Genomic DNA, 22,110 nt, shown 5'->3' with positions numbered 1-22,110 from the left:
AAATTCCTTCTGAATGAATTACTTTAACTATTTTGTTATGTTTGTTTTCCTTCCCCTTTGTTTGCCTTTCATATATTTGTAGGGTATTCATGATCATATATAGTCATGATCTTCCAAATGTGGTCACTTACCTTTGCTATATTACTCACTATACTCCTTTACACCCTTCTCATGAATGCCTATTTGTAATGGAACGTCCTAAATCAAGATGAAAATGGAAAAGTCTAGTGACATGTTAAAGACAAAAGGATTTATTGAGGCCCTGGCATCAGTTCTCATGGGCTAGAACAGGCTTTAACAGAGAAGGTGAGTACGGATCCATCTGTGGTGGCTACTGCATATTTATTTAGTAGACCATGACCAAGAGGTGGTGGTGGACCCCACACATTATTCCTGAAGCTCCATGGCCGCCTCAGTGCATACATTTTGAGGAGCACAGCAGGGAGAGTGCTGTGATTACTGCTGGCACCTATGATCTGACCTTTAGTTGCTGATAGTTCTCTTTGCCTAGACATGACTAAAGGCCTTGATGGTTAATGAACGGTAGAATTATTCTGTCCCAGTGTCCAGGGAAGATACTTATTTAAACACACATCTAAACCCCATTTACTAAGACCTTGTGGGGAAAATCTCTGGATATCACAGGCTGGATCCAAATTAAATTTTCTATGAGTAGAACAGTACCTTTCTGCCTCCTCCTGTTGTAGCCCACTGGGGGACAGGGGACCCTGATGAGTGTCACGGAGGTGGGCATGTCTGCAGTGGGAATGGGTGGAAATTACCAGTTTAGTCTGGATTCAGTCCATCATGCTTTGTATGCATGTTTATTTGGCCACCTAAAGTCTGTTGGGAAGGTCTTAATGGTTTCACTCATGTGAAGTGAAACCTGTAGTTTGAGAATGCTGCCTAGGCAATAACTGGTTCTTGTGGGTGGAGCTTAATGCTGAGATGGTGGATCTACTTGGTTGCCAGGCACCCATTGTGATCTTGAGGATAGCAGTTGTAGTTCTTAAATGGTAGTTCTTAAATGGGCCCAGCTGACAGATCTGAATAGCTGCCGCTGTTCAAGCTCCTTATTTCTATCATGGCTTCACTGGAATTTGGCCTTATTAATGCTGCCAACAAATACCTGACCGCAGAAGCTTTTCGTTTCCAGGTGACAGCCACAGGCTTGCAGCTGAAGCCCCGCCAGGTGTGGATACTGCAATTTTTGGCCCCGCAAGGAGCTGGGGCAGCTGGCCCAGGAGAGGGGGCTGGCCAGAAACTTCACCTGCTCAGTGCCCTGAAACGCTATTTGGCAGCTGATGCTAATGGCAAAATCACATGTGATCAGGAACGTCCAGGACCTCAGACTGTCTTCCTCCTACAGCAGTATCCAGATGGCAAGGTGTGGTCATTCACAACTGTTGTATGTCTAGTAATAGCAATAGTTGCAGTTCAGAAAGAAGGTGGATTAGGGTGGTGGTAAAATGTTCTTTAGGTAGAATTTGTTAGCCATTCCACTTGTAGACATTTAACCTCTGAATGTCAGTACTAGGAAGAAACATCAGAAAGGCCCTCTTTGCCCTATTTGAACATCCAGGGAACTGGTCAGTGTCTATGAAACAGGATGTTGGACCACAGGTTTGATCCAGCAGGGCACCTCTTATGTTCCTCCCATTGTTAGGCTCTTATCTAAATATATATATACCCTGTAAGTATATCTTCCTCTATTGCTTTCTGGAGAGCGCTGAGTTTGAGAATTATTAGAGGGTAAAGGGGCAGGCAGGAATATCTTCTATGACTCCCCTGTACTAGTGACTAGACTTTTAGGTGTTGTGGCCGGGGAATTTTCCTATACTCCATCTATCACTTTTTGTCTTGAAAGTAATAGTGACAGAATACCTGTAAACATGTATGTGTCCTCTGTGGGGAAAAACGTCTTTTTTCTAAAATGATGGGACCCATGTTTTTTGATGGAGTGATTGGTGAGGCATGATATATGAAAGATTGAGAGCTGCTTCTTCCTCTCGTAGCCCACTGGTGTCTCCTAAGCTAGTGTTGTACTCACTGTTTTCTGTGTAGTCTTGGAACTGATAAATGTGGCATGATAGGAAAGATGCAATCATAGCAGCTTAAGTAGGTGTAAGGAAGTAGTTGGGTGATATGATGGTTATAAAGCCAACGGGTACCTGGCAGTTTCACCTTCACTTTTAATGAGAATATTTCTGGTCTTCCCATCTTGGGTGAAAAGACTGACTACACACCACTCCTTCCTGTCAGGTGTCTCTGCAGAATGAGCAGTCTAAGCGCTACCTGGGTGGGGCAGAGGATAATGTCACCTGCTTTGCCCAGGCTGCCACCGAAACTGAAAAATGGACGCTGCACCTGGCAGTGCACCCCAATGTCGCCATATACAGCCCCAACAGGAAGCGCTATGTGCGCTGTGATGAAAAAGCTGGGGCACTGCGCTGTGACCGTGACATGCCCTGGGGTGCTGAATCGGTCATCACCGTCTACTATGATTTCAGAGGTGGGTGGAGAAATTTTCCCAATTTTCTTCCTTTGTGTAGGATGTCAAGGATTAGTTAATCATGCTCATGCAGTCAAATCCCATTCTGAAAAACAGTTGAGTAGAAATTCAGAAATGTTCAGCAGGTAAAGATGGCTTAATTAAGATAATAAGCAACCCTGACTGAATGCTGACAGAATCCCAAGGCAAAACATGCTGCGTTTAACTGAGTTATACCCATCCTTTAACTCTGAAAGAATCAATAAAACTCTGAAAACAAAATGGAAAGACCCCAATCCATCTAAAACAAATTGGGCTACATACATTTGAAAGCAAGGTATCTTGCAATTTGAAATGGATTTCGGCTAACATCTAGTAGTAGCATCTTTAGCTATATTCTGCCAAACTGGCATGCTTGTAGTTTCCATTTTTTGCTGCTCTTCCCAAATGGTTTGCTGCATATTAAATATGCATTTCTCACTATTTGCTGCATGTAGTCCGCACAACCATCATCAAGATTGTGCTTCAATTGCAAAGGAGTCACATTTTCCTAGGCCTCAACCTGTGATATTTATCTCTACAGCAACGGGTAAGTAGATAGCAAATGCAATACATGTGAAAAGATGTGTCAAAGGCGATCTTTGGATTTTGTGTGTGTGAGAGAGAGAGAGAGAGATTGTGGTAGAGCTTCTTAATGAGGCTTTGCCATGCTGGCAGGGGCTGATGGGGATTGTAGTCCATGAACATCTGGAGAGCCGCAGGTTGCAGACTCCTAGGCTCGATGGTTTCCAGCTGTTTAGAAAAAGTCTGAGTGCAATGGAAAATTCTGTCATTGCAATTGTTTCACATAAATGCTGAAATACTTTTGGGACTTGCTTTGCTTGTACAGAAAGCCTTCAATATTATTGCAAATGATGTGATTTCCGAGATGATTGACACACATTTTTAGGAGGTGTGTTGGCTTTTTTGAGCAGTATTGATTGGAGGTGGCAATTTTTGCTAATTCCCCCCCATCTTTCAGGCCTTCCCTTCATCTCTCATGTTGCACCAATATTCCCACTATTTCCGGACAATGCTAATCTCACCCTTTCTGAAATAAAACAGCCAAGTTAAAATGAATTTTTGAAGCCCAATGCAAGTGCACCTCATTTGACTGCCCATACAGGATTAGAGCTATGGCTGCAGTACTCACTGTTGCCTCTGTTACTCACAGAAATGACTGAATAAGCCCTTAGTTCCATTTTTCTCAAACTATGGGGCTGACTGTCAGAATATGAAAACCAGAAGTGGCAGGCTGACATTCCAGAGACACAGAAGACCTTGTGTTAGGCAGAGCCTTTCTCACTACATCTGTTATTTTTTTCCCAAGGGTCGCCTTTAGCTTTACTCGAATGATTCTTCTCTGTGGGAATAACATCCAGTCTAGAGATCCTGGCATATACCAGTGAGCTGTACACATTGCTGTGCATGAGGAATTCAGTGTGCAAGCAGCATGGTAGTATCAAGGTGGGAGGAGGGCAGATAACTTAATAGTGTATACATGAAACCAAATTATTAAAGACCTGTTGCTAGTGTATCTGGGCACATTTCAAGCCATCAGTCCATGTTTTTGATATGTAAATAAGTTAAGCTTGAGTCATTTGCATCTCCTCAATAGGTCTTCAGTCGGAGACAAACAATGGTGAAAGAAGGAAATTTTTCTGCCCCATACCAGGTGAATTCAAATTCTGTTTACCCAGGAATCTCTGTGGATGGCACAGATGTCAGTGTATTCAACAGCACTAAGTAGCCTGGGTAACTTGATAGTCAGTGTTTAACTGCAAATCATGATCCTGTCAAAAAGATCCATATATAGAAAAGCAACTTCTGTAATCCTACAGCAGACCAAACTGCCCTCACAAATGCTGTTTCTGGGGAACAGAGGACTCCCAAAAGCAGCATGTAGGGCAGGGGTCGGTGACCAACCTATGGCACTCCAGATGTTCATGTACTACAATTCCCAACAGCCCCTACCAGCACCATGCTGGCAGGGGCTGATGGGAATTGTAATCCATGAACATCTGGTGCGCCATAGGCTGGCCACCCCTGATATAGGGGGATGTCATGGGGCGGGGGGATTGGCAATTATTGTGTCATTTCACACACACACACTAAGTTGTACATGATGATCTTTTGCACAGGATCCAACCTGGAGTAGAACCAAATGCATGATATGGAACGTCAACACACATCTGTATTCTGAAGCACATTCAAGTGTGAGGCATTCATTGCAGTCTCCCGCTATAGTACCAATGAAGCAATGTGTCGACATTCAGAACTAACGGGAGTTCTCAACTGCTGCATTTGTGTTGTTCCCAGCTGTATCTGGACTGGGGATGGAATGTCTAGCTTTTATGTCATGATCTGCCCCAAATCAATAGCAAAAAAATAGGCTCTATGAAGACTAATACAAAGTTTAGCACCCCAGTGGGACAGAACAAAGATGAACTCCCATTTCACAAGTACCTAATATCAACAGGAGTCTTTTGGCACTGGAAACAGTAAACATTTTATTAATCATAAGCTTCTGCAGTCCTACTTCTTCAGGTTCTCTGACTGAATCCTCACTTTCTGTTAAGTTCTTATAGGTTTGAGAAAACAAGCAGCAGGATCACAGAATCATGAAATGCAGTAAAGCCTGACCCCCTCATGTTTGATCTTCAGGAGGCAGCTGAAGTCAGTTTCGTTTAGGGTTGCATTTGACTGATTCTCAGTTTCCTTTTACTGGCAGTCCTGACTGCTATTTCAAACTGTTATCTTTTGTGTGTTTCATAACCATTGTTTTGTTACTATTGTAAGCCACCTTGAGTGCAACAAGGTAGAATGACAGCTAATTAATGTTTTAAGTAAGTACACCGCAAAACACAATGACGTAAAACGGAAGTCTGATCAGGACAAAATACAGAGGCAGTCTACCAGTATTGGTAAGCTAGGTAACATCTGTTAAGGATCACAGGTTTCATGAAATAGTCATAGTATAATGAGATAAGGCTCCTAGGTCTCCTTAGGGGCAGAAGTAGTAAAAAAACTTTGGAAAAAATCTCAACTCAACTGTTTTGCACTGGACTCTTTCTTTGAAATTCGATTGTTGAAGAACTGTGATTGTTCAGGTCAGAAAAGTGAGCGGAAAGGGTAACATTTTGACCACCAAAAAGGCCATGCTGGGGGGTCATAGCATAGGAGTCACATAGACAGAGATCAGGGATAGAACACTGCTGTGAGGAAGGGAATTGTGCAACAGTAAGCAGAAAGGCTGGTAGGATTCTTTGCATAAACAAAACAGACTACCATGCCTATCCCTCTGGAATTATTTGGAAGAATAGGGAATTTCAAGTAATGCATTAAAACAAGAGACTAAGACCTAATGCACTGTCTTAGAAAGGATTCCAGAGACAGTGGATGAGAGGAACAGTACAGGTAATGATGTAGGTAAAGGGGGGGGGGAGTTTCCTGGGTTCAACCCCCTGCCCATTACACGTCCAAAGCTCTGCTGCCCCCTACCCCGCCGGCTGGGCTCCCAGCTGGCAGTCCCTTCTTCCCTCCCCTCCGGGGAGAAGAGACTGCAGTCCCCGGCCTCAGAGAGCTGCTTTTATAAGCACTGAGGCGGGGGGCAGAGCTTGGGGAGGTGTGGCCACGTCCCAGGGGTGGGTGGGGGTTGGCCACGCTCCCGAACCCACCCCATAAAAAATCTATAGCTACATCACTGACTACAGGAAAGGTTACAGGAGAAAAGAACCAGTATGGGTGCCAGGAAGTGTTTAGGTATAGGGCAGTTCCAGGGCATCTCTGCTTTAAAACTACAGTGAAGTGACGATTGGGCATCATGTTACTTTGTGGGCATTTCTTTGAAAACTGTTTTCTGGGAGTAAGTGCCTGTTCTCTCACATTGCCTCTCCTGCCTTTGTCTTCAGTGAAGAAGTATGGATTGAGGACTGGGAGTGGCAAACTGTTGGCTCCTGATGGCTCACTGGTGCCAGATGTCACCCCAGAAACTCTGTATTCCCTGGAACTGAACAATGGTTTGGTGGCCCTGCGGGATGAAGGAGGAAGATACTTGTCTACACGTGAGGGTATCATGAAAACAGCAAAGATGGACAAGCCTGGACGAGATGAACTTTTCAGCATAGAAGCCAGCCCTGCCCAGGTGTCACTGCGCTCCTCTTCTACCAACAAGTTCATCTGCTGTAGGCCAGGTGAGATCAAAAAGTCGACACTGCCTGTGCTGTATTGTGTTTGTGAAGATTTGGGGCATGTATCAGCTGAGCTGGTACCATGCAGGTGTGGACTGCGAAGTTAATAGTCCAGAGCAAGCCAAGCTCAGTGGTCCCTGAACTTCTGGTTGAATTTGTATCTCCATTTTCTGTAACAAAATACACTATTATCTCAAATGTGACGCTAGTTTTTTCTGAGGTATGTCATCAAAAAGGGGTTGTGTGTCGTGTATCCACATACAGGTTACAGTTATGCCAAGTAATGTGTACTCACATACAAGTTACAGTTATGTCAAGTTAGGTGGATTTGTAATTGGTTGACCGGCCGAAAGCAAAGAGTGCTCATCAATGGCTCATTTTCATCCAGGAGAGAAGTGAGTAGTGGAGTGCCACAGGGTTCTGTCCTGGACCCAGTGCTATTCAATATTTTATCGATGACTTTTCTGCTGCCTCAAAGACTAGGATATGGAGTAATGGGTTCAAGGTGCAGGAAAAGAGATTCCACTTAAACATTAAGAAGAACTTTCTGACTGTCAAGGCTGTTCTACAGTGGAATTCGCTGCCTCAGAGAGTGGTGGAGTCTCCTTCTTTGGAAGTTTTTAAACAGAGGCTGGATGAACATATGTTGGGAGTGCTTGGATTGTGTGTTCCTGCTTGGCAGGGGGCTGGACTTGTGGTCTCCTCCAACTCTATGATTCTAATAAGTGTGTTTGTGTATGAGTATAATATTTTAAGAGGGTTGTCTTTGTGTTAATACTGTATACACTTCTTTCATTTTTTGTGCTTTAGTAGCTATGTTAATGAAGTGTAAAAAGGATTGGCAGAAAACCCTAAGAAAAAATTCCAGGCACAGTGTCTCTGGCAGCGTTGCATGCCAAAACTGCAGATCCCACTCAGTGCAGACCTGGCCACCAGTGTTAGTTGCTGCATTGCTGCCAGCCAGTTCTGGTAAAGAAAGAAACTGCTGGTGAGCTAACACCAAACACAGTTGCTGATGAAGGATCTAACTGATGTGGCTACTTGGGTTGGTTTTGCTTGTTGCTGTCCCCCAGTGACTTTCCAGGGCAGCATCCCACCAGGAACTTTCCCAGTAAGTTAGGAGCCAGTCTGCCCTAATGTGATGGGAAAGTGTACAGGCAGTCCAATCTAGATTTGGTGGGGGGCAGAATAGCTAAAGGATTGGGTGGGGGGCAGAATAGCTAAAGGCCATGCTGGCAGGGGCTGATGGGATTTGTAGTCCATGAACATCTGGAGAACCACAAGTTGCAGACCCCTGCCCTAGGGCGTGCCCAGAGGCTGGGGTGAGATTAGTTGGCTTCCAAAGGGCTTTGGCCCTGAGAACACTGGCGATGGGGAAGACAGACTTAAGGAAGCTTAAGGAAGACAGACTTAAGGTAGCTGGGGAGGATTTTTGTTTCCTCTGACTTGCCACAGCGTTGTCCCTGGCTACCTCCCAGATCAGGATTGCGCTGTACACGTTTTAGACTTCTTCTCATTGAGCTTTTATTCCTCATACATCAATGGAAAAATGAGACTAAGAGAAAATCAACTAGCCACTCACAATATCATCATTTATTTACAGCCATAGACCAGTTTTTGTCATTATAAGATATGATTTGTTAAGAATGGAACATGTGGCGATGACTCAGTACTACCCATGGTGGGATTCAGCAGGTTTGCACCACTTCGGCAGAACTGGTTGTTAAAATGGTGCTTGTTAACAAACAGTTGTTAAATAATTTAAATCCCACCACCGGGACTGGTTGTTAAATTATTTGAATCTCACCACTGAATACTACCCAATCACCACACATTCCATTCTTACCAAACACCCACTCTATCTCCCCCCACCCCCACACACCTCTGGGACAGGAGAGGCGGGGGAAGATCCCAATCGTTTCCCCTTCCTTTCTTCCCAACTTCTGTTGGGGCTGAGAAGCAAGGAGATAGGGGAGAAAACGCGATCCTGTGAACAGAGCCTAGCTAGCTAGCTAGTTCAGTTCTGCACATAGAATTGCTTTCCCTTCTTTGCTTCCCAACTCCTGCCGCGATTGGGAAACAAGTGGGGGAGGGAGAGAACATGATCCTGCGAGGGAGAGGGAGATCCTGCGGGGGAGGGAGAGAACGTGATCCTAGCTGGTTCGGCTCTGCACACAAGGATCACTTCTGCTTCCTTGCATTCCAACTCCTGCCAGGCAGGGTGGGAAAGACTGCCCTCCAACCTGGCCTGGCACCAGCCTGCCAAGAAGCAAGGGCCGGGGCGGGGGAGGGGGGGCTACCCAGTCCCCTGCCCTGTCTAGAGCCCACTGTATTACTTAGCACAGTCGGCTTTTCTGCTAGTATTCACATTCATTACTGGTGGGAATGGCATTTAGTCCACAAGGATTTGAAATCCAAGGTCAGATCTGCTGTGTTCACTTAAACCTCTCTATGGATGGTCTCATAAATATCTTGACCAGGGGTAGGGAACCTGCGGCTCTCCAGATGTTCAGGAACTACAATTCCCATCAGCCCCTACCAGCATGGCCAATTGCATGGCCCTACCCCTGATCTTGACAATAGTAACATGTAAAATATAAACTTCTATTCCATTCTACATGACTATGAGCACTGCAGTAAGTCTGACTTTGGCCAGCAAGGGGCAGCAATGACATGTGAAACTACTTCGATCTGGGGCTGCCTCTTTGAGCCTTTTGTTCTGCTGACCCTCCAGGTGCTGACCTGTATGCCAATGCCATGGCTGTCGGGAACACAGAGATCTTCCAAGTACTGTTTGATGATGATACAAAGAGAGTCTGCTTCCGTGGCTACTGTGGCACATATATGGCCTTGGTGAGTTAGTCTGCTTGTTGTGAGGAATGACTTGAACTAGGCAAGAGCAGCTACTCTAAACTGTCTCTCACCTACACATATTAGGACAAAGGAACAGGTGTCCTTTTTTCTTCCTGACCAGGCATAAAACTAATAATTGCGTTTCTGTGCCCTGTAAGTTAAGAGAATGATGGTTTCATGTGAACATTCCTGTTGATGGATAATCTTTGACCAGCAGGTGATCCTCATTGAGAGACTTCTTAAACTATTCCTACAAGAGGTTGGAGATGTGGAGAAGGGTCATGTAGGCAGGTTTTTTTTCCAAAGAATAATAAAACAGGAGCCCAGTGATTACTTTAAAATTTAACATTTTTTTCTTTTGTGAGTTGGAGGATCAGTTATTAATACTTAGAGTTACAACTAACAGATGAGTGGGTATTGGGAGCATTACAAAGAGCCACAGATGCAGGCGAAACGTCAGGAGAGAATGCTGCTAGAACACGGCCATACAGCCCGGAAACCACACAGCACCCATAAGTGGAATAAATTTTGTTAGTCTTTTTAAACTTTTTATATTTGAATTTCAAATTATAAGACATACCCAACAAGAGGGCCCTGTATTAAACAGACCACATTTTAAAAAAGATATAAGATGCCACTAGATCTCTGTGGAATTCTTCTCAAAATATGTTTTTCAATCTTCTACCATTATGTAGCCTCAAAGTTCTGTTGACAGTCAGGGACAAGCTGTCATAAGCAATCTATCTGATAAATGGCACTGTCAAAAGACCTTAAGGCCAAGGCCCTGTTTAAAATTGATGTGTTGAGCAAGACAAACAAAAGATGTGAAGTGTTGCCACAAGTCCCCTTAACTACCCAGACAGCCAGAGGCCAAGGGACAGAATACTGTCTTGTTATTTTAACAAGACTGAGTCCAATGTAGTTCCACAGTCTTAAGTGAAACAGGTGTCTGGCCAGCCTGGCCCACTCAGAATCAAGAGCCGTCCCTAAACTTTGGGCAGACGAGAGTGTTGAATTGACCACAGTCAGGTTCTTTTGTAACCCTGATGCAGAACCAAGTACTCTACAGTAAAAAATGAGAATGTTCTCAGAACTGGAGGAACCATGTAGGAAATTTACAGTAGACAAGGTGAGATACAGAACAAAGGGAGGCTTTTACACCCATTGTTTTCCTCTTTGCAGGGTCCCAACGACTGTATTGTTAGCAGCAAACAAAAAGATAGGAATGTCTGGTTTGAACTCAAGTATCAGGACCAGAAGGTGATGCTGACTATAGGTGACAAATACGTGTCTATGCGGCCCAATGGACAGCTCATGGCAATTCCTAAAGCTGCAGGTACAAGGTGGAAGAGAAATTCTCTTGTGAGCACAGGACATGCTGAAACAAGCAAGCATGAATCGGTACCAATAGCTGTCATGGGCGCCCAGGGTTGTTATACCACCAGGGTTGTTATAGTCCCAATCAAAATGCTATAGGAAAACAAATTAGCTCCCTGCCTTTGAAGATTCCATAAGGACATGGGTGCTGGAATTTTGTACCTTTAGTTCTCCCTTCTCTTGGTAGTTCTTGGAGTACAGAGTGTGAGGAGTAATGGCATACTGCTACATGTGAAGGTGGTTTTAGATAGTTTGGAGGGCATAGAATTGGTATACAAGGGCTCTTCTCTCCTTTCTGTTGGCCTTAATTGAAGGAAGCCAGTGAACTTCACTTCCTAGGTTGCAGTAGCTTAATGCTTTAAATGGGGAAGAGTTATACACAAATACATTTTTAAAATCTAATAATAGGTAGAAATGGCCAACAGCACATTTTAAAGACAAGAGCACTCACGTTTTCTTGATGTCTACCTAATATCTCCTTCCCACGACTGTTCTTTCTCAATGTCTGGTGGTGCCCAGGTACAACTTTTTTGAAGGCTATGAGAAGGGGGCACAGGGCAGAAATTGCTATCCCTTCTTAATGACATTTAAACAGTCTTTAGACTGTGTGCTAGGTCAGAGGTCCAAGAGTTTGGATGTTTCGTTTTCAGCCAGCAACTGGTGCCTCGTGGCACAGAGTAGTAAGCTGCAGTCACTGCCGGATTTACCTATAGGCTCAGTTGGCTGAAGCCTAAGCCCTTCAAATCTTAGGGGCCTCCAGCCAAGGTGTATAATATTTTTGACACTGCCATAGGCCATTCTTATACATGCCGTCATAATACACTGTAGTCTCTAAAAATCCTTCAGTAATTTTCCTTGCATTCCATTTCAAAGTAATACTGTCTTAAGCCAATAGCTCATCACTAACATTGATTTCTGTATTGATTTCTGAGGGTGGGAGATGGGGAGGGGCTTCTCTCAATTTAAAGCTGGCACTTGCTGCAGTACTGCAGTCCAAGCTCTGCTCATGACCTGAGTTAGTTCCTGTCAGAAGTCGGTTTCAGGTAGCTGACTCAAGATTGACTCAGCCTTCCATCCTTCCGAGGTGAGTAAAATGAGTACTGACAGCTGTAGAATCCTGCCATCAAACAAGATGAATTATTTACATTTCTTGAACATACACCCCCCTTAAACTGGGACTAACAATAACATATTCATGCTTCATTGAGCTCTGCTAGCACAAAGGAGACTTACAAAAGCTCTGTCCTTCCCTAGACACAACGCTGGCCACTGACAGACAGCCAGCCAGCCAGCCTACAACATGGGGTTAAAATTGCTTCTATGTGGGCTTTTATGCACTTCCAGTTTTCTGCAAGGCTGTATGCTTTGCAGTGGGTTTTCCCCGCTGCTTTCTTAGCATATTTATTTATTTCTTTATTTTATTTGACTTTTATACCGTCCACCCCCGGAGAGCTCTGGGTGGGTTCTCCTGCTGCAAAGTGCTCCTCCCCTGTTATGGCCTATGATTGGAGGGGCAGTCAGAGGAATTTCATAATTCTGGATATCTATTAGGCACTTCTCTAGTTTTCTGTGCCTACCTGTTGCTTGGGATATCAGTCACAGTTGATCAAAACTAGCACCTTCAACTGTGTAAGAATCTAGAGGAAGCTATTGTAAATGCTAGCTAGAGTAATGCACACATTGTCCCCTATCCCATTCAGTTCCTCACTGCAGGGCAATCACAGCCTTTTCCCAAATTCCAACATTAAAACTGGCACTTCCCTTAGAAAAACATTTCTGTCTTGCAAAAAGGGAGGGTAACTGAACCATGTTTAAGCCTTCCAGATCTGCTTTGCCCTGCTCTCTGCAGCAGATGAACATTGTCAAGGTTGTACATTGTCTTGCACTTGCAGGTAAGATTGAAGATTTCCTGATGGTGCTGGTAAACCGGCCACTACTGGTGCTACACACTAATGCTGGGTATGTGGGCCTGTGTTCTGGCATGAAGCGCCTCGAAGCAAACTGCGTCAGTTATGTTGCCAGCAGCCTGTCGCTCATGGAAGAAGGCTACTACAACTTCCAAATTGGTTGGTATACTCGGGTGAGGGAGGGGAAAGAGAGAATCCCGACTGACCCAAATTTCTTTATAAAGGCAGGGGTTCCCAAACTATCTGTGTGAAGAGAAAGATATTATCCTTACAAACTGTGTAGCAACTACTAGTAGAGGATAGTTAGAACAGAACACTTAGATTGTTGCTGTAGATAGAAACAAGTACCTAATAACCAACATTTTTCCTTTACATTTAACTAATTCTCAGATTGAGGTATCAAAGGGGCCAATTACCTACCGGCATTCTGACATGTGGTGTGACATCTTGCCCCAATGCACTTCCTTTTTGCAGCGTGCTGAGAAAGGAGGCGCACCAGGCCAAGATTTCCTGTCCAAAGTGCTTCCTCTTGCCCCACGAATGCCTCTCGCTTTCTGCGGGGGAAGCGAGGGCACTTCTGGTGCAACCTTTTGCGCTAGAGCAAGGTAAGGCTGAGAACAAGCGGGTAATTGGGAGGGAATCAGGAAAGGGCTGGTGATCCTCTATCCCAAAGTGCCTGAAATAGGAGAAGACAGCACCCAATAAGTTCTTCTCCATCAGTGGAGGAGAATATCTTTGTGAAAGCTTGCACCTCCTACTTGCACTGGAGAACCACTTCCAGGTAGAATCAGAAAGCTGCAAAAATCTATATACCCTTGCCTTGCACCATAGCAAGGATCCGTTCAGAGCTTTCACATGCTTCAGATCTCTTTATCAGCCGTTGCCACTTGTCACCTTCTGCAGCTGATCTTACTCTGTATAGTGTACATAAGGCCTCAGCATTCTACATCTGGTCTATTGCTGCCAATGCTGCTTTAAAGACCAGCCAACAGATTAAAGTCCAGAAATGCAGATAAATATATCAGGATTCTCCAAACCATCAGCCATCTTCCAGCTATTTGAACAGAAGTTCTCAGGTGCCCCCTTTTCTTTATTGAGAATGATCTAAGAACTCAGACATCTACTTAACAAGCTAATTAGGAAAAGGAAAATTCACATAGAAGCCCTGAGGACTATCACAGAGGTTTTCCTTCAAGGGGAATTCCTTTTCTCAGTTGATGTGATGGAAACCTGCTGCTGTGTTTTCATTCAGGAGATACTTTAGGTTCCCAGCACTTTCATGAATGGTTCTTTTTGCTGGACTTTTCTGGACCCTAAGAATCTTCATGGTTGCTTGAGTGGCCCACATTTGCCTTTGTATATCTTACCTGGACGTCCTGAATCTCCATCTTCCATCCCATCAGCAGGAAAATCTGGCCATCTCTCTTGGGGGAAGAACAATGAAAAGCTGTCTCTATCAGACAGTAATTCATGTGAGAATGATCAGCAACAGCCAAGGCCAACAATTATTTTGTTTTTATTTACAAGAAGCCATACATCCCTTTTGCATCAAAAAGTTGGCAAAACTAATGCTTTTGACCAGGGTCCAGAACATCACACTGTCCTATACAGAAACCATCTCTGGACATGTCTGTCATAGAGTTCATCAGAAGAATGTTCAAATCCCACTCTTTCGTGGAGTTCACCACTCCTTCCACTGAAAATATCCTGGTTTCAACCTGATGAGCAGCAAGCCCACTCTGGTTAGAAATCACAATAAATGCCAGTTTCAGTGGGGCACATATCTACTGCTTCAGTGTTAGGTCTTGGACCTTGAAGCAATAAACTGACTCTGTATTGTTAGTCAGCAGTGTTTATTGATAGGCATTGAAGCCCCCAGCTTGCTAAAGCCAGTTCTGCTGAACCTGGAGTTTGCTATTCCTTTTATTTTGATGTTAGTCCCCCCTCCCATCTTCCCAAGAACTGTGAGAAATAGTTAGTGTGGAACTGAGGGGCCCCAAGATCAGCAACAGATAGAGACCCACCTGGTATCCTAACCCTACGAAATAATGGAAACAATTTCGGTTCTCATAACACCAAAGTGTCAGGGAAAAACGCCAAGTAATCTACTCAGTGTGTGAAGCCATAAAATAAAGATCAAGGGAAGAATGCCCCAGAATGGCAGTGGTAACATATAGCAAGCATATACCTTGTAGCAATTACATTGAGTTGGGAATGTGACCCTGTAGGGTTTTCAAGACAAGAGACATTCATAGGTGGTTTGCCTGCCTCTACATGGGTGAGGGAGTTCTGAGAGAACTGTGACTGGCCCAAGGTCACCCAGCAAGTTTCATGTAGAGCACTGAGGAATCAAACCTGGTTCTCCAGATTTGGGCCTGCCACTTTTAACCACTATATCACACTGCCTGTCTAGTACAGATAGCAGATTAAATAAAATAATACCCCCCAAAAGGGTTTCCCTTCTGCTTCCTTTTCTGCTATGTATCCCATAAATATGTTAAAAGTTGATATTTTAAGTTTCCTGTTCAAACTCTGGGCAGAGGAACTGCCTTCAGTTGGAACCAACAGATTACACAAAAAAATTACATAGCCCTTCCCGTGGAGTGAGTGTAACCCTACAATTAAGCCAATATTTCCTTCTCTTCTAGTGTCACTGGCCCTACACAGCCTGAACCTAGCTAAGAATAAACTAATATTCTTCCTCCTGTCCCTTTAAATAAGTCCTACTGAATATCCTATCCCAAATAAATGCCATTTGTAGCATAATATAATGATAATGGTGAAGTAGACAATTGTTTTGAAAACTTATACGTTTCTATACAATGCCTGTCACATATCTTTCTAACTCTGATATTTGACCTGTAGGCAGCAACTACTGGGCTCTGGATAAAGATGGGCAAGTTATGGTAACCAGTGACCAACCAAGCAATTTTACCATCCAGTTTGCATCTTCCACTTGTATTATCATCAAAGCATCTAATAACAAGTTTTTTGTGGCTGATATGGGAGGCCGGTTATGGGCTGGGGCTTCAGATGCAGCTGGTGCAACACTGTTCCATTACTGAGCACCATCCTGATGTTTCCATCAATAAACTTCTGTGTGAGATCACTTGCTAATGTTCCCTAGTGTTACACTTTGCCTAGTTTCTGATATTTTCAATGACATCTTTTTTACTTCCTGGCTTTTTCCTTATTCTCAATTGCTGTTTGATCATATGGCTGGATGGCTGAACTTTCAAAAATACAGTCAACTCAAATAACCTGATTTGTGGTGAAAGAACTCAAACTGCTGGGCCTGACCTCAACCAGGGCTCTCTTCTGTTTAAGTCTCATACAGTTAGGCCATTTCTGCATGGTCAGAGGCAGCAGGAGCATCAGGACTGTGCGGGCAGTTCCGACGCTGCTGCTGCCCGCAGGGGCGGCTCCACACAGAGCTGCCCAGGGTGTGTGCAAGGGACTTACCTTGCCTTCCTATGCAGCTCCGGGTGGCTGAAAAGACATGCCCATGCTGCCTTCTGACCGCCGGGGCCGTGCCTTTCCAGCTCCCTGGAGCTGTACAGGCAGGCAAGGTAAGTCCCTCGCACACACCGGAGGGGCCAACGGCGGCGCGAAGATGGCATTTTCGAAAAACCTTGCTCGGGGAGCATGGTTTGGAAGCGGCATCTTCATGCCACTTGGGCAGGCCCAGCACAGCCCTGCTGTGCGAACAGCACCCCAGGGACAGTGTTTTTACCATCCCTAGGGTGCTGTTTTCCGCCTGTGCAGAAACAGCCTTAGATAAATAGCACAGGGTCAGTCAGTGTGACAGATGCTAACCCTTCCCTGTATTATACAAGCGCAACAATTCAGCCTCTGAAAGTATCCCTGTGCTACATAAAAACTTTAGGTGGCTACAACAGTTGAAAAATAAATATTTATTCCAAGGATACAGTAGAAAAACAAAGTGCCACAAATCACTAATACACACAGTCATAATACTGAATAGGAGGGTGCATAAAACTCACTGCCCTCATTGTCATCATCCCATCCCCTTACAAGGATTAGATACAGGAGGTTACACACAGGAAAGACTGGGTAGAGATGTCCCAACTGCACACATGATAGAAACACTGGACCCAACATCAGACTGTATCATACCAAAGTAGTCCAAGGTTGCTGCAGCTATAATCTAAACTTTCAGGAGTTAAATTTCCAAGTTCTAAAGTCTGAACAGAACTTGTTACCCTCTAGCTGGAATGCAAGGGTAATACTGAGTCTGTGACGAGCACTTGGTCCAGTTCTTTCTTGAAAGCCTGCCTGGTGGTCTCTAGCTGAAACAAAAAAGTGGCTATGGTACCTTCCACCTTTTCAGTGAAATGATATCGAGCCACAGACAGCCATGACAATGGAGGGTTCATGCAGCCTCTTATCTATATGGACAGTTCATGTTTCCATGCAATACCATCCAGCCGGATATTCAGTAGGAGTCCAAACTACAGAAAACAATGAACATAAATAAGAATATAAGCAATTACACCACAAAACAACTCTCTTTACTCAAAGTAGGTATGATCTCATTTACACTCCGACAGTCACAGATAGAAGTCACATAATGGCAGACTAGTACACAGTGATTTTGTGGAATTACCTTCAACAGTATCCTTGTCAAACACGTACCTAAGCCCTATTTTCAATTATATCGGTGCTTTCTTCCTCCTCCACTGTCTCAGCCCCTTTAAATTTCCTAGCCCATGGAGATATTTTCTCCTTTCCACATAGTAAACCTCTATCCCTCCACCATTTTCTTCTTTGATCCTTTTCAAACACGTACCTCAGCCCTTCTGTCAATACATGGTCTCTCCCAGAACGCGTGTGAAAAAACCCAATATTTTTCACGCTTTTCAGTTTAGAAAACCAGAAAGCCAATAGTAATATTTTTTTAAAAAAATGATTAACAGAAAATTCACTTCCTAAACTACCAAAAAAAAAAAGGTACCTGGAAAAAGAAGCCAGAGTAAGAATTCCCAAAAACAGCTCGACCGCATAGAAAAGAAGCAGGATAGCGTTGAGGATGGCCTCAAGGCGTAGAGCGTAGGTCTGCAGTAGAAGATAGTAGGCTGCCATCACAGCTGCTGGAAAGGTTAGAGCCAAGCTGATGGAGAGTGGCACTTTCCGTTGACACAAGTTCCCTTTTGACCCTGTCACAAATAGCATAATCAGTCAAGCCGTTAGGCCTTCCTTAGAAATACAAAGCAAAGAAGCCACATTGTTTGGAGACAGGATGGGAAGTCTGATTTTCTGGAAGCAGCTTGGATTTATTGTCCATTAAGAGCAGGAAACTGAATTTTGCAACTTTTCATACTGCAATTCTAACCATTTCCCAGATCAGGAGAGATAGCTAAACTTCAGATCAGGCCTAAAGAAATCAGAAACTACAACAAAAGTATTTCTGATGCATGGCTACCCATTCAGCTCTATTTCATCTGTGGCATCTTCCCCAACTCAAAAACTTAGGACTAACAGAACCTAGAATGAAAAAGAACCAATTACATTTCTACTCTGCTTAACAACAACACCAAGACACCCATGAATATATTAATGGTGAGGGCAGAATGTATGGGATGATTGCTTGGTGAGCTACATGGAATAAGGAATGTCAGGAAATGTGTGTCAGCTAAAATGCAACCACAGATGTTCACCAACAGCTTAATACACCACACCCAGAGGCATCTGATAATTTGATATTCACCAAAAAATATCCGAGCAACTTCAATTCCAAGGTAGAGGAAAAGCATAACCAGGTCCAAGGCCAGATTTGCAGACGGATACGGCAACAGCAGTCCTAGGGTGTACAGAAATAGTAACATGCATCAAGATTAAAAGACGCAGCTGTCCATCTCTACTGCATTTCTTGAAAAAGAAGAGTCCTGTATTAAATAAACTCAGTAGTTCTATAAAGCCCTTTAATCTTCAAACAGTCAGCAGCTAAGGATGGAATAAGACAGAAAATACTAATTTCTACTTTCTTTAGAATGTCAAAAGGTAAACAAAAGATAAACATCTTCCCGCCAAGCCCCCTTTCCATCAGTCTGCAGCTGCAGCCAAGAAAAACTCACCTTTATAGACAAATATGAAGATCTCCAGCAAGAAATACGTGGCATAATACCAGCCATTGAGGAACAGCAGAATCTCCAGAGGCGTAGAAGAGAGCTGCCGATCTAGGGGAGACAACCAGACCATTTATGGGATGTACTCTCTTTGTGCCACCAAGAGTCCCAGCTTGGGTACCTGTGGGGACATGGCAACCACCAACACCTTTTCTGGTGGCTGCCAAGTGCTTCTGTCCCCATTCTGCCCCCCCCCCCCCGTGCTCCTGTCCCTAACCTCCTCCCCGGGCTTATCTGGGCTGGCAAGCTTGCTGTGGGCTCGCCAGTTCAGGCAGCCGCCCCTCTCAGCATCAACCACTTCACTCAGTGCCATTCAGGGCTGGCGAGCCCATTGCAGGCTTGACAGATGAAGGTAGACACTTCCCCACCGATGCCAGTCTAGGCCACCAGTGCCACCCACCCCCGGCCTGGCTCAAGCAAGTCACATGTCATATCCAGCCCTCATAACAAATGAGTTCAACACCCCTGATCTACACTGTAGTACTAAGTTAACAGGCAGCCATCATTTTGTGCCTGGGTCGTTCTCCTGCAGAAGTCATTTTGTGTCAACTGTTTTGTTGCTGAGCCCACCGGGCAGTTTCAGAATTCCAAATGAGTCTGCGGGCTCCAAAAGGTCAGGTCCCCCAACACAGACTTGCTGGCTATATTGCACTGAAAGCCCAGTTATCAGAAAACTGACCCATTTAAAGGTGATAAAACGTGGTTTATGTTTGTCAAAGTGGAAACCAAGCCTCACTAAGGAGTTAACAGCAATTGTTAGGGGAAGTATGAGCTTCTCTGAGCCCCTTCCCAGCAAAACCTGTGTAACAGATATCGTCGCAGAGGTAGTCAGCTGTATGATATGCTCATCGGTTTGGACAATGGGGACAAAATCACAGACAACCAGTGAGCAGGTCCATCAAACCACGCACACCTCAGATCTGGCAACCTCCACTCACCTACGCTCCAAACTAATTTAGCACAGCTGAAAGACCACACGATTCTTAACGCAAAGTTAAAAACCCTCCTCCATCACTACAAAGCTATGGAAAGGGAACACACCGGCCGAACACTTCGCGGCTCTGACTCCAGGACAGCGGCTGATGGGGGGTGAAAAGAAGCAAAACTGCCGCAAGGGTGCTAAAGAGGCAGCTGGCGCTGTGGTTAAATGCATGGCAGCAGGAGGTCTCCGCTGGGCTTACTCCGCTCCTTCCGTCGCCAGTGACTCCCCAGTTCATTTTAGGTCCAGTCTGCGCCACTAGTCGCCACGGCCCCTCCCCCAAGCCCCAGTCAGCTTGCTCCAGGACGTGGGGGGTGGGCATCCCTCGGGCTTAAAAGGCCCTCGGCCACCCCCCCACCCTCCGGTTGCAGGACCTTCCAGCACCAACAGGCTTCCCCACCCCGCACCGGTCCTTTATGGTTCCAAGCCCCCCTACTCACTCCGAGGCGCCATCTTCCGTTTCCATGGAAACCCGCCACGCAGTGCAGTCTCTTCCGGAAACGCTCAACCGGGAAGGGAGGCCTGGGACCAGAGACCATAGAGAGAGTCTCTAATATCCGTGCTAGAGTCATATGCAATCCATCGCTGAAGTGACAGGGATTCCATAGTGGAGTCGCTGTATTATTCATTCATCTGAAAGAAAAAGAAAAAAACGGGTTCCAGCCCCCAGACGCTTGTTCTTCAACGTGTCCCAAGACCCCATTTTGTTGAAAGTCGCGACCCTGCTGGCGGTTAAAACAGCTTCTGTTTGATACCAGAACACGGCATAGCTAAAAAGCATACTTCATAACCAACAGGTTAGATAACAAAAACACAGGAAAAAAAATAATGCTCATGACTATTATAGTTAGGGATGTACCAGCAAAAACTTGAAAAGTAACAGAGCCAATTTTGCTGGTACATCCCTAACTATAATAGTCATGAGCATTATTTATTTTCCTGTGTTTTTGTTATCTAACCTGTTGGTTATGAACTATGTTGTGAACAGGTAATGAACTAGCTATGTTTGTTACAGTCCACCCAATATTAATATTTCTAGATTATACCAGTATAACCATGAATTTAGCCCTCTATTGTAACTTGTGGGGGAAAGATCTTTTGTTCCTGAGACTGGGACGTAGGTATAGATTTTTTAGGGGGGGGGGTTCGGGGGGGGCCACACCCCACCTGCTCCTAGGGCATGGCCATGCCTACCCAAGCCCCGCCCCTGGCCTAGCGCTTATAAAAGCAGCTCTCCGAGGTCGGGGATGGCAGACTTCCCTGCCCTGCCCTCCCTGCCCTGCCCTGCCCCTCCCCTCTGGGCAGAGGCATAGAGGGAAAATGGAGCCTGGTGCAAAATCTGAGTTTTGCGCTCGTCCCCCCCCCCCCCCCGCGCAGCTGCTGTGATGCTGGAATCCACCCCCAAACAGCATCACTTTCAATGGTGTTTAAACTAGAGAGCCCAAATTCTCTTTTTAAATCCACCTTAAAGGGAGAATCTGGGGCCCCTAGTTAAACAACATTGAAAGTGATGCTGTTTTGGGGTGGATTATCCCACACCCTGAAACAGCATCACTTTTAATGTGGCGTAGTGGTTAAGAGCAGGTGAATTCTAATCTGGAGGAACCGGGTTTCCCTGCTCTGCCACTTGAACTGTGAAGACTTATCTGGGGAATTCAGATTAGCCTGTGCACTCCCACACATGCCAGCTGGGTGACCTTGGGCTAGTCACAGCTTTTTGGAGCTCTCTCAGCCCCACCCACCTCACAGGGTGTTTCTTGTGAGGGAGCAAGGGCAAGGACATCGTAAGCCCCTTTCAGTCTCCTACAGGAGAGAAAGGGAGGATATAAATCCAAACTCTTCTTCTTCTTCTAAACTGAGGACCTCAGATTCTCCCTTTAAATCCATACCAAAGGGGGTGGATTTAAAAGGAGAATCTGGGGAAATTTGGGGGGTGCCTGCTGTCAGGGGTGCAATGGTTAAGCTAGAAGCACCAAACGTTTAGGGTATCTTTAGGAGTCTCTCCTAATGATACCACCCAGGTTTGGTGAAGTTTGGTTCAGGGGGTCCAAAGTTATGGACCCTCAAAGGTGTAGCCCCCATCTCCTATTAGCTCCCATTGAAAACAATGGAGGATGGGGCACTTCCT

The 22,110-nt window shown here is 45.0% G+C and overlaps 2 protein-coding genes across 3 annotated transcripts; one reads left to right on the top strand and one right to left on the bottom strand.

The window, feature by feature from the left end:
- The first annotated feature begins 1,084 nt into the window (after nt 1–1,084).
- Nucleotides 1,085–15,956, top strand: LOC125427434 (fascin-like). Its single transcript, XM_048486851.1, has 7 exons — nt 1,085–1,387; nt 2,263–2,512; nt 6,442–6,723; nt 9,455–9,573; nt 10,756–10,909; nt 12,843–13,016; nt 15,723–15,956. The coding sequence occupies exons 1-7, from the start codon at nt 1,085–1,087 to the stop codon at nt 15,920–15,922; spliced, it is 1,482 nt and encodes a 493-aa protein (XP_048342808.1). The 3' UTR covers nt 15,923–15,956.
- Nucleotides 15,957–16,756: 800 nt separating this feature from the next.
- On the bottom strand, nt 16,757–20,524 carry TMEM216 (transmembrane protein 216). Of its 2 annotated transcripts, none has more exons than XM_048486854.1 (5): nt 20,423–20,524; nt 18,953–19,054; nt 18,586–18,678; nt 17,833–18,034; nt 16,757–17,329 (listed from the first exon to the last, which is right to left on the bottom strand). In XM_048486854.1, the coding sequence occupies exons 1-5, from the start codon at nt 20,433–20,435 to the stop codon at nt 17,314–17,316; spliced, it is 426 nt and encodes a 141-aa protein (XP_048342811.1). In that variant the 5' UTR covers nt 20,436–20,524; the 3' UTR covers nt 16,757–17,313. The 2 variants fall into 2 exon arrangements, with proteins under 2 accessions (XP_048342811.1, XP_048342810.1); XM_048486853.1 differs by lacking the exon at nt 20,423–20,524 and adding an exon at nt 20,045–20,348.
- Nucleotides 20,525–22,110: the final 1,586 nt, after the last annotated feature.

The sequence above is a fragment of the Sphaerodactylus townsendi genome, linkage group LG02, assembly GCF_021028975.2.
Source record: "Sphaerodactylus townsendi isolate TG3544 linkage group LG02, MPM_Stown_v2.3, whole genome shotgun sequence".
Lineage (NCBI taxonomy): Eukaryota > Metazoa > Chordata > Lepidosauria > Squamata > Sphaerodactylidae > Sphaerodactylus > Sphaerodactylus townsendi.
Note: the sequence above shows the minus strand (reverse complement) of the source record. Positions and strands in the feature narration are given on the sequence as shown.

Coding starts and splice junctions, on each gene's coding strand:
- TMEM216 (XM_048486853.1), bottom strand. CDS start 20,156: ATGCATTTAACCACAGCGCCAGCTGCCTCTTTAGCACCCTTGCGGCAG. Junction 18,679..18,952: donor CTTCATATTTGTCTATAAAG/GTGAGTTTTTCT, acceptor TGTACACCCTAG/GACTGCTGTTGCCGTATCCG. Junction 18,035..18,585: donor AGTTGCTCGGATATTTTTTG/GTGAATATCAAA, acceptor TATTTGTGACAG/GGTCAAAAGGGAACTTGTGT.
- LOC125427434 (XM_048486851.1), top strand. CDS start 1,085: ATGGCTTCACTGGAATTTGGCCTTATTAATGCTGCCAACAAATACCTG. Junction 1,388..2,262: donor AGCAGTATCCAGATGGCAAG/GTGTGGTCATTC, acceptor CCTTCCTGTCAG/GTGTCTCTGCAGAATGAGCA. Junction 6,724..9,454: donor GTTCATCTGCTGTAGGCCAG/GTGAGATCAAAA, acceptor CTGACCCTCCAG/GTGCTGACCTGTATGCCAAT.